Source organism: Pleurodeles waltl, chromosome 7, assembly GCF_031143425.1.
Source record: "Pleurodeles waltl isolate 20211129_DDA chromosome 7, aPleWal1.hap1.20221129, whole genome shotgun sequence".
Classification (NCBI taxonomy): Eukaryota; Metazoa; Chordata; class Amphibia; order Caudata; family Salamandridae; genus Pleurodeles; species Pleurodeles waltl.
The window spans coordinates 100272569-100284652 of record NC_090446.1 but is presented as its reverse complement, the minus strand read 5'-3'; the positions used below and the strand labels follow the sequence as shown (position 1 = coordinate 100284652).

The 12084-nt window shown below is 45.9% G+C and overlaps 1 protein-coding gene across 2 annotated transcripts in view; it reads left to right on the top strand.

Moving 5' to 3' along the window:
- LAMA5 (laminin subunit alpha 5) overlaps positions 1 to 12084 on the top strand; it is a 467726-nt gene that overhangs the window by 95862 nt on the left and 359780 nt on the right. For both annotated transcript variants that reach the window (XM_069243153.1, XM_069243152.1), the window contains exon 3: positions 9711 to 9828. In XM_069243153.1, the coding sequence (XP_069099254.1) occupies positions 9711 to 9828 (118 nt within the window). The remainder of the gene's footprint in view (positions 1 to 9710; positions 9829 to 12084) is intronic.

Below are 12084 nucleotides of genomic sequence, written 5' to 3'. Positions count from 1 at the left end.
CCTGCTGTCATTGTGAGCTCAGCATTCACCATAATCCTAAAATCTGCAATGACAAATTTTATCCACCCAGTTCCCCACAAAATCTACAGGTGTAATTTGCAACATTGATGCCATTGGACGTGGAGAAATTAGTGAGACGAACATTGATGCTCAGTGTCCAACCATCCGCCTACCATCGATCTCATAAGCATGAGTGGATGTATCTTGGCCATTACTGTTACCAAAGAACCTCTAACCATCACAATTATTCACTCATCTCCACCTGCTGTATCCCACTAACCTCCTGAAAAGAGTAGTGGCACAACAACTCTTAACCTATGCAGAAGAGAATCACCTCCTCGATGCCAATCTGTTGGAGTTCATGTCCTTGAAGTCCACTCAAAGCACATTAGCCAACACCAGAGAAGAGATTCTCGTTGTTCTGGACCAGTATTTGCATCTTTTCTGATATTTCTTGACATCTCAGTGGCACATGGTACAGTAGTCCACATAGTGCCAGCTGAATAGGACCCAGGGAAGGGAATGTATTTCACAGAGGACACTGGGGTGGATCCAGTTCCTTTTTCTCGACCGCAACCAACATGTGCAAACTTGGTGCATGAACACGTCTTTTCAGGAAGTGCCTTGTGGAGTGTGACAGTCCACACATATTTACACCTGATCACCAGCAACAGGGTAGCAGACCATCACTCACCATCAACCGTGGACAACAAAGAGTGGACACTTCTCCTAGTGCCACCACAACAGGTCGTAAACTCAATCATAGCCCAGCCAGTGAATCTCCCTGATGGGGCAGCACAGGCCAACACACCCAGTAGGAAGGAAACATGTTCATCATCCTTCGAAGAGAAACACAACAGTCAAGACCTCTTATCCATCACCTGCCAAGAGTAACCTGACATGCCCACTCTTCAGGACCGGGTGCACTGAACCACATTCATCTCCCACCTTAAAGAACACGCAGGCACACACCCGTTCCCCAACTCTTCCCCATGCAGCTGACCCCTCCTGGGAACACCGCACCGTCTATCCACACAGTCATAAGACACTTCCCAAACAAAAAATGTCTCAACCTCTTTCGATGGCACTGCCATTGAGATGGATTCTGCTTGGTCCTGGACATGCCTACTGGCATGTTGCATTGTGAATTTTTATGTCACTGAGTGGATATAACCTATAAGCCTACATTTATAATAGGAAATGGCCATTTAGCATTGCTTTTTTTCTTAAGATATGCTCTTCCCGTCTCCATGATCTAAGTCGTCTAGCCGATGGCCAAGCGTTGGCGGCAGCTTCACATTTTAAAATAAATAATGCTTTCTTTTTCGCAAAAATAGTGTTGTGTATTTTTATTCCCTGGAAAATCTGGGGAGAACTGCTCGATTGGTGGTTCCCAGTGACCTGTCTCGGTTTTTGTGGCTCGAAATATCTCTCCCACCAGTCAGTCGCAAGCCTCGATTCTCAGAAGGCTTAAAAGGCCGCCAGTGAGGGAGATCAGGCAGGCTGTTGCCTTTTTTCCATAAAAAGAAATGTATCTGCTGGTTTAATATCGAACCACTGAGGCCAACAGCAAATATTATCAAACCTGCAACTCTATCAGCCTCGACACTAAGTCGTTTTTAGGTCTTTCTCAACGGTGGAGCAGTCTGAAGAGCTTATGTAACCAATCCTTTAAAATACACAGACTGGCCTCTTGCTCCGCGCAGAGAAATACTTAACTTCTCTCACCACAATGCATGGTGAACTACTTTACTCGCAGATCTATGCTGCACTTTCAGAAATGACGTTCTTTATATTAAGTATACATTATATGCAGAAAGCAATATTTGTTTGCTTTTTTTCCACTGTAGAAATGTTTTAGTCGGTGCTTAAAATGCAAGCCAGACCTATCGGCTTTGCCAAGTCTTGTTTGTATGTGCTAAACAAATTAAATGGAAAACACGTTTCCTTAAAAATCGTGAATAGAGCCACTGAGAGCCCAGAAAGGATAGAGGTGCAGTGGGGTTAGTGCTTAATTTCAGCTGGTGATTGCAGATGCTCGGCACCAGCACTTATTTCTCATCATCATCACTTATGACTGTGACATGGTGACGCTGTTGGTCTAATTTTTGAGGTGAGTTCAACAAGAGTGGTTAATCATCCAATACACATCAAAAGTTAATAATACTTGCCACCCAGGCAATTCTCATAACTGTGGGGGGGGGGGGGCTGGAATAGTCCGAATTGTCACAATTGTAGGAGTATGATGGTAGGTGGTGTAACGTAAATAGTTGCCCCCCCCCCTCAAAAAAGAGGGGCCCAGGTATTTATTAACCTTGGCGAACACTCTTACATTTGAATTGTGAGGTGTTTGGACCACAAGATACCTGCAGATAAAATTCCCAAGTGTAAATTAGGGCGACACCCCCCCCACCCCCCACGACCACCACCACCACTACCACTACTCCTCGGAGGCTGTCCCAAAAAAGCTTTGGACACCTCTGGTGTAATGCTTGAGTGTGTGGCTTTTCCTGTGCTATCTGCCCCTCCTTCGAAATCATTTTGAGGTCACACGAGGCCCTCGTCGCCACACCTTGGGAAACTATTCATCCATTTCTGACAAACTGATAACAGGCCTTTGTCCCCCTGGGTGAGCCCCAGCCCCTTCCTCACAGGGCGAGTGAACTGCAGATAGCTGAAGTGCCCGCCTGGGCGGATGCAAGTGTGTGCTCTAGGGTGGCGGGATGGGGGAGGGGGTGCTGCTTTGGGGTAGGGCTGGGACAACAAACACGAGGCTGTTAAACCTATCTGCCTCTTTGAAGCTCTGCATCAGGGCACACGGGGGTCACCAGCCGGGACCCACGGTTCCTGCTCGGTTATCAGCACAGATTGCCATCTCCGGTGGGTACAGGACTTGTGTTCTGTGCAGGGCACGCTCAGCTTCTTACAAACAGCATCCTTTGATCCACGGACTTTCTTCCTGTCACAAGAGTGATGACTCTGTTAGGAGTGGTGTTTGCGAATGGTGCAGCCAGGGTGCGCCTCCCCAGAACCGATCAACCTAACTGCTTGAGTGGGAAAGCGCAGGGATGCAAGCAGGGGGGTTTGTTTTGTGCGAAAGCAGGGACTTTGGGGCTGTGTCTAGGAACCATGCCTCTGAAAGAGGCTGATGTGCGTCCTTTATTTGTGGGCTTTCAAGGAAGCACCTTAACCCTGCTCGGTGCCTCCCCCCCCCCCCCCTTGGTCGTCACTTGGTACAGCCGACACCGGGTGAAAGGGGTCACTTTCTCCAGAACAGCTCGGATTCCCCCAGGCTTGTAGTCTCACCTCAAATTTTGTCCACTTAAATTTCTTTACTTTTTAAGGAGCACCAAAAGTGGCTTTTTATGTAATACCGTAGCCTCTTTTCTGATAATTTTGTATCTTCACCTTTCACTAGAGCCAAGAAGCTATCAATGTATAATTGGATTTTTTTTTTTAATTTCTAATTTGATTTGTAGATGACAATTCAGAATGTTTGCATCTATAAGAAATGTGTTGTATCACGCTGTATTCATACACAAACACGTTTTTATCCATTTAAAAAAGTGTTAGTATTGCTTTCACGTAGTTTATCTCATTTTTGTTGTTTTTTTTTTTTTGCTATTAAAAAAAATCGATGTGAGCTCTCTAGAAAACCCACTCATAACTTTCGTTTCTTACATAGCGCCAACAGATTTGTCTTCTTGACTTTAAAGATCCGTACTTGGCATCTTCAGCGCTTAGCTGCTGATTTTCATTTTAAAGCACTGTCCTTGTATAGCCCCCTGCAGTTACTACTGCCTGGCAGGGAGGTGCCCCTCAGAGAGTGATGTCACGCTCAGTGATGCCACACTCGGTGATGTCACTGGGCGCGGGAAACATACCGGAAGTAGTAAGTAAACGAGGGCTAGGTGCACATCTGAGGTGAGCGAGGAATAGTCACATTTTGGTGGGATAGACGGTTAAGAATCATGGGGGACGTGGCGATAGGGGTGGGGGGTGGACTACAACAAAATAATATTGAAAGATATAAAATGCAGACAGTTAAACCAGGCAGTTTTTCCTCAAGCGAATCATATCCAAATTAGATGACACTTCCCCGTGGTCCAGTTTTTCTGTAAACTGCATTTGACTCGGTGGTTGTAATTTTTGGGGTGTTCTCTTTGCTCGCGGTCACTGGGGGCATTAGTGATAGACTTGGGAAAGCACAAAACTATTACCCTGTAAATTCGAGGAGTTACTGATCCGCACCCCGCATACAGCGACGCAGGGCCGACATTGAAAGGAAGTTTGCTCGCCCTCTGGTTTGGACGCGGACCCTGCACCTCCGGTGTCGGTCCAAATTAGCACATTGAATGTCACCCTAGTCAGGAACGTTTCGAGTTTAGCGCTCGGGTCGTTCGATAATTGGGTAACTGACCCCGTAGGTGCCTTGTGTATCAAGTCATCAACCTTCGGGGGCCTTTGGGAATTGGTAATTGACTCGGGAGGGCTTGGTGTGGCGGGGGTCGGAGGGAGTCGTTTGGTAACTAAGTGGCCGACCTGTGGGGTCCTTTTAAAATCAGGCGATTTTGGCTGGGAAGTGGGGGTGCGAGGGGTTAAAGGCTTGGGCGAAGAGAAAAAACGGTACCTTAGGGCCGGCCTGGGCATAAGAGCAGCCATGCCCTGGAGGGACCTCAGGGACCGAAGGCCGGTCACTGATAAATACAGAAATAAAATGCTTGTCCTAAGTAGATAAAATGGTCATCAAGCTACCACCATCGAAGCGTTAACTAAATAGAACACATTTATTGGACCTGTTTCCAGAAATCAAATTGGTAATGACAGTATGTTCATTGCTCAAGTGTACCTTTTTTACGCCTGCCAGGAATTCACAAATAGTTCCAGGGCAGGTGTCAATGGTTTTCCAAGGGTAGAGATCTGTGCCATTCTTGTAAATTCCACTCAGCGGGTGGGGAAAGGGCATTCCAGGCACGGGATGCCTTGGAAGCTTCGGAACGCTCACAAACCTGGATATTTGTCGATTGTCCTGGTCTCTGATGTGACCCCTTTCCAACCTGGAAATGATCGGAGATTTACTCCAGAACAGGACTGGAATAACACTCCCCCCCCCCCCCCCCCCCCCCCCACAATGTACGACTAGATCACAGAGATTTGGTGAGGATCTAGGAAAGGGTTTATTTACTCCACAGGGTAAAATATTTTCCATGTGTTTCTCTATGGAGGAAAAAAAAATGTGCATTTGCACTGGGGCTTTATACTCCTGTTCAGACGTCTCCGTTAGTGGGAATAGGAACCAGTTGGAAAAGTCACCTTACCTCACTAGGACATGGGTAAACCTGCACCTGGTGAAATTTTCCAATAGGACAGTCAGAAATGTTGGTGAATAGAAAATATACAAAAATAAGCATTGGCAAAGCCAATGGGTCTCGCCTATACAAGGGCTATTGGCTTTGGCAATGTGCTTTTCATATTTGTACACCAGTGTGGCCGCTCTTCAACAAGGCTGAAAGTTATTGTTGTGGAGTGTCAGAGTAGACTGCATTTGTTGGAATGTCGTAGAGTGTGGTAGGAGGAGTAGAGTGTCGCAGAGTGTAGTAGAGAGAACTAGAGTTCAAGTGGTTCAGAGACAGAGTGTAGTGGGGTGGAATAGGGTGGAGTGTGTTGGAGTGGATTGAGGTAGTGTGTTGGAGTGCATTGAGAATATTGGATTGGGTACAGTGGGGTGCATTGGATGAGTGGGGTGGATTGGAGCGGGTGGATTGAAATGGGGTGAGGTGGATGGGATTGGGGTGGATTAGGTTGGATTAGGGAGGGTGGTTTGGATTGGAGTGATAGGGGTGTGGTTAACTGGATTTGGGTAGGGTTGATTTGATTGGAATGGGGTGGATTGGACTGGAGTGGGATGGATTGGATTGGCATGGAGTGGGGTGGGGTGGATTGGGGTGGGGTAGATCGGATTTGGGTGAGCTGGATGGATTGGAGTGGGGCAGGATGGATGGATGGATTACAGGGGGTGGACTGTACTGGGTTGGGGTGGGGTGGTTTGGATGGGATTAGGATAGATTGGATAGATTGGATGGATTGGAGTAGAGTGGTGGATTAGAGTGAGTGTGGATTGCATTGAGGTGAGGTGGATTGGAGTGCAGTGGGGTGGATGGAATGTGTTGGAGTGATGGATTGGAGTGGAGTGGGATAGTCTGGAGTGGGGTAGACTGGATGGATTGGATTAGAGTGTGGTGAACTGAACTGGGATGTGGTGGGGTGGATTGGGGTACAGTGGGGAGGCTTGGCATGAAGTGAATTGAAATGGGGTGGGTGGATTGTGTTTGGGTGGTCAGGAGGGGGTGGATTGGGGTGGTTGGGTTAGATTGATGTGGCGTGGGTTATGACTGGGGTGGATTACACTGAAACAAGGTGGATTGGATTGGTGTTGGGTGACTTGGACTGAAGTAGGGTGGATTGGGGTGGGGTGTGGAGTTGAGTGGATTTGCATGGGATGGATTGGTGAGTGGGGTGAGTTAGGGTAGATTGAAGTGAGTGGGATGATTGGAGTCTAGTGGGTTGGATTGGTGTGGGGTGTATTGGATTGGATTGGAGTGGGGTGGATTGGATTGGTGTGGGGTGGACTGGATTGGATTGGATTGGAGTGGGGTGGATTGTAGTGGGGTGAATTGGGATGGAGTTGGGTGGATTGGATTGGAGTGGGTCGGATTGGAGTGCGACGGATTGAGTGGGACAGATTGTTTTGGATTGGAGTTGGGCCAACTGGAGTTGGACAGGCTGTAGTGGGGCGGATTTGAGTGGGGCAGATTGTTTTGGATGGAAGTGGGCAGATGGGATTGGGGCCAATTATTTTGGATTGGAGTGCAGCTGATTGCAGTAGAGCAGGTTGTTTTAGATTGGAGTGGGGCATATTGTCTTAGATTGGGGTGGGGCAGAATGAAGCAGGATAGATGGGAATGGGGCATATTGTTTTGGATTGGTGTGGGACAGATTGTTTTGGAGTGGTGCATCTGTTTTTGTATTAGAGTGGGGAAAATAGGGGTGGGGCATGTTAGATTTGGGGGGTTGGATTGGATTAGGGTGAATGGATTGGGGTGGATTAGTGTGGGGTAAAGTGGGGTGGATTTGTAGTGGGTGGATTAGGGTGCATGATTATGCGTTAAAGCATCATTTCAGAATTTACACATAATTAGGAAACAATGTTGCTTTGCAATATTTAAAACAAGTTAATTATCATCTTTTGAGAAGTGCACCCACTAGCAAAAACAAAAGAAAACATGAGTGGAAAGGGAGAAAAATTGGACTTTGTGAAATAAAATACATTTTGCAATTTTTTTTGTCCTACTTGGGCACTTGTTTGCCAGTCACAAGCCTTCTGTTTGCAGGGCACTAGAAATTAAAATAATTGTCTTCTTTTGAGACGTGCGCTCGTGAGCAAAAACAAAAGAAAACATGAGTGGAAAGTGAGAAAAGACGAATTGGCAAAATAAAGAAAGCTTTAAAAAATATAACTTTGCAATTTTGTTTGTCCTGCTAGGCACATTTTTTGCCACCCACAAGCCTTCTGTTTGCAGGGTACTAGAAGTTAATAGATCAAAATAGTACCTCAATCACGTCGGGAGCAGCGGAAGGGCTCTAAATAAGTTGAATCGGTCAGTGCTTGGTCCCTGCTCCTCGGACAAAAACAGGAATGATCCCATACTTGCCTTGATGAACTATGAGGCTTTAAAAATAGTGTCACGCAAGCCATCAAATGGTGAGTGACAAGTGGGCTACAAGCTCTTTACTGTACACAACAGTGTCTTGCAAGTGAGAAGCATACACTAGCACTTCCACTCGCAGGCATGACCCTAAAAATACGTTTGAGTGGATGTGGAAGTATCTGGACATATTTTTGTAAATATTGTATTGAATAGGCCCCAGCTTCAGAAAAAACCTGCAAGTATATCTTACATTTCTCTTTATGGTGTAAAAGCGGACCACACTACACCTTCTGCACATCTAGGCTCAGGTGAAACTTGTCTGAAAGTTTGATCCGAGCCATAAAAACTACATCAAAAAAGGAATTCGGGCACCGTACCATCAAACACAGACGGTATATGTTGACCTACTTTTATAACTACTGCTATACCACTTTGACTACCCCATCTCCTAATCCTAATTTGCTGGAGAAAACTTCAGTGGAAACCCTGCACCTCCATTTTTATTATTCTTTTCATGCGCCTGGAATATGTCGAAATAACGGGGCAGAGCTGAACTAGGAACATCAGCCATACACCTTTAATACATCTCTAAATTTGTGTGTAATATTGAGGTGAGGACCCAAATTCCATGCCTAAGACTACCTGACATTCCGGGACTGAATATATAATCCCTCTAAAAATTTGCTACAGTCCTGAATCGGGGTGCTGGCATCCCCCCACAGTGCCACCTGCCAGCCTTACAGTATTGGTGACTCCCTGCGGGTGGGAGTACAGCTAGAGATCAAGGTAGGACCTAAGAAGTCATAGAACAGCTGGCCAAGCCATACAAAAAACTTTAAAACTACAGAGCACTTGCATGAGACTTCAAGCTTTCAGAATAGGTTACTGGTATCCAATACAAATAATGAGCAGAAATTCAATAAATGTAGAGTGAGACACTGGGAACTAAGTCAGGCTTCTGTAGAACCCCCCAGAAGCTCTGAGAAGCCGGGGTTAGCTAACCCTGTGACATGGTAGAAACCGAGAAGGACATTTACTCCTACATGGCTGCTAGGATTGCTTTCAGAGATATTTAAGACTCTTTCCCTACATTCTGAGAAAGGATCACTTTCTCAGAAAAACAACAAGGCAAGCATGCACCCCATTTCTTCGAAAATTCCGAAAGGAGATAAGTAGGTCTCCTTCAGTCACCTAAATAAGCGCAACCGATAGAAAATATCAGTTTTTCACAGTAAAGTAAAAAATCAATGATTGAAATTGTAATTTCCATAGCAACCCATAAGCTATTTTCCTATTGCAGTGGCGTCAGAAGTGGTCCTGCTCTTGCCGGCCTTGGTCAAATAACAAATGGCTAAGCTGGTGTGTGTGGACTTATTTCTCTATTACCATGAGTTGTGTTTGATGATATGTTGAAAAGGTTGACCTTGGAATGGGAATACCTTTAAGATGATGCTTTTGGGTAGCATTATTTCATTGCTTGCGTGATGTACTATGCAACTGAGGGGCGGGCCCAATGGCACCTAAATACATTTTATTTCCTGTTCCATAAGTGGGGGTCTGAAGGCTGCAGCATTTTCACAAGTTTCTTTGTGGCTGATGCCCATTGCTTCCCTCTTAGGGGTCCTCATGTATCACACACCTCTCAATCGCGCTCACCCCTCTACACCCAACACTTTTATCCCAGTGTTTCCCAACCTGTGGTCTGGGGACCATTGGGGGTCCATAAAGCCTCCTCTGGTGGTCTGCAGCTGCTTAGAAAATTTAATAATATTAACAGATTAGGTCCCAAGCTTTTAGTTATGACTCATTGGGGGGCCCCCAGATTCCAATAACCTTTCAGTGGGGCTCCCCAGGTTCCAGTAATGATGAAGTGGGGGTCCACAGAAGTCAAAATGTTGAGAACTGCTTTATCCCGTCGCTTCTGTCTGAGCTAAGCCAGTCACTGTATACTTAAAACGCCCAAGACTCAATCTGAAAAACTTATTTTTTCCTAATTTCCAGCTTTTCCATGTGGCGTACGTCTTGATCAAGTTTGCCAACTCCCCTCGTCCAGATCTATGGGTGCTGGAGCGGTCCACAGATTTTGGTGTCAACTACCAGCCGTGGCATTATTTTGCCTGTAAGTACCACCTGTTCTTGATTGCTGTTATTAATATTATTATTATTATTATTATTATTATTTTACAAATGCATCAGGAAGTACATGGTTTAAAAAATAAGAGTTTTCACCTGACCGCTTTTTTTTTTTTACTGCTTTACCTGTGTCCATGCAAGGGTGGTTTTCTTTTGAAGCAAGAAAATCATATGTTTGCCATTGGGAAATGTAAAAGGTTGAGAGAAGCAACAGATAAGCTGGGCGGGTGGAAGAGCAACACGGATGGGTCAGGGCAGGGCCGGCTTAAGGGCGGTGCGGCCACACTGGGTGCTAACCTGCATTGGGGGCTCTGACCTCATGGGGGCGCAGTGTTTAGCAATGACTTTTGAAACTTGCGATTTAAAAGCACCTGCTGAAAAGCTCCTTGTGCGCCCAGCCTTCAGGAAACAATTTAAATGTCAAGATACCTCTTGTGATTATTGTTCCTGCTAGGGATAGAGATGGGAGTTTTATCTAGGGGCAGTGCCTGCTGCAAAGAACAGAACTATGTGGATAGCTGAGTGGATTAGTAAAGCCAACCTTTACAAATGCTTAAAGAAATGAAAGTATGTGAAAGGGGGGCTATGGAGAGATAAGGGTCACATTTGCCGGGTGGTAGTGAGTGAACCTGAGGAGGTGGTCATGGGGCAGGGGGGTGCCAAAAAAGACTGTTGCACAGGGCACCACCAGCACTAAAGAGGCCCTGGTTCAGGGGTGTGAAGGGGTAGCAGAATGCAGAGGAGAGACTAGATGGGAGAACTTGGACTCCCATAGAGTACTAAAAGCAAAAGGAAAAATAAAGTAGTTACCTAAATATAAGGAGCTGAAGGATAAAATCCAAGTTATCAAATCAGTGGTACAGAAGCTATGCAGCAGGGGAGAGTCAAGCACAAGACAAAGAATTACAGATATTGAATAAGATATTGAATAAGGAGCCAGTAAATGAGATTGACAAGAAAGCCAACCAATGGTATGCAGCGGGCTGACCCTGAGCCCACCGTATGTATTAGTTTGTCCACAATGGATCGTCCCACATCAGATAGATAAAAGCTACCTGTAGGTGAGACCTACCAATGTCAACATGTTCTTTCCCGTAGCAAAAAATGCCCGTTTGGTGCTCAAAATGCTCTTGTTTAGTGCCCTGATGACATGATGAAGAGACACCACTCCACACCTCAGGTCGAGAACAGAATGCATTTTTGACAGTTTGCATCACTGGTTGGCTGGGTTAAACTTCAGGGCTAGGAAGAATAATAGGGATTACTCTATGAGTAAAATGTCACTTTTTAGGGTCGAGTTTGCGTTGCATGCGCTCGCACATGCGTATCGCAGCGAGACGCTTTAGTGTTTAGAAAAAGAACTAACATTTGTTTGTTTCCTTTTACCATTAGTATGGCATCTTGGCATTTCAGTAATCTTGGTGCCTTTTTCCGATGGTTCTGAAATTTCCATCAACTGGTTCCATATGTTTGTTTGATCATGTTTCATTGCATGTGGTTAGTAGAGATGTGTTAAATGGTTAGTTTAGAAGTGGTTTCTATTTGTTGAAGCAAAACTAAAATAAGATTGCTGGAGCTCAAGATCTTTATAGTGTGTTATATGCACAGAAACGTTGTGTCAAAGCCCTTTTTCATTGACTTGGCTTATCCTCCTCCAGGGCCCGGCATAAGATATATATATATATGTGTGTGGCTCGGTGGAAGTGCTTTCAAGTAGCCAGCACTTGGGCAATTGTATGGCTTTGCCCACGTAATGACAATAATTCCTATTAGTGCCTAGCCATACACAGTGTGCCTTGAGGATTCCTAGTCATTGCAGGCTGTTGTCCTCAGAGCCTCAAAGCGCTTTAGTCCAGAATAGCGGGTTTCTGAAGGCGTTGGGTCTTGCATAGAGACCTACTCTCACAAGTGGTGGTGTATTCTGGGGGAGCTCCCCTCCGTCTGGGATAACACTAGGGTGCACATCCGGTGACCTACGCCTACAGTCGCATGCCTGAAGACGCACAGTCCTTCTGTACTCACTCCATGGTAGAGCAGAGCGTGCAGCGGCCATCTTGTAAACTCATTGACCCGTGCACTGCAGAGCTGTTCTGACGCACTTTGGCTGCCCAGGGTCGACCATTTAGTGATAATTCCTCAGGAAGCCTTTGGTCAGGAAATGACCCTCTGGCTAATGAGACTACTAAGTGTGATTGCTGTTTCCTGGAGCCTCCTGCAGCCCGATGGAATGCTGTCCTCCGGG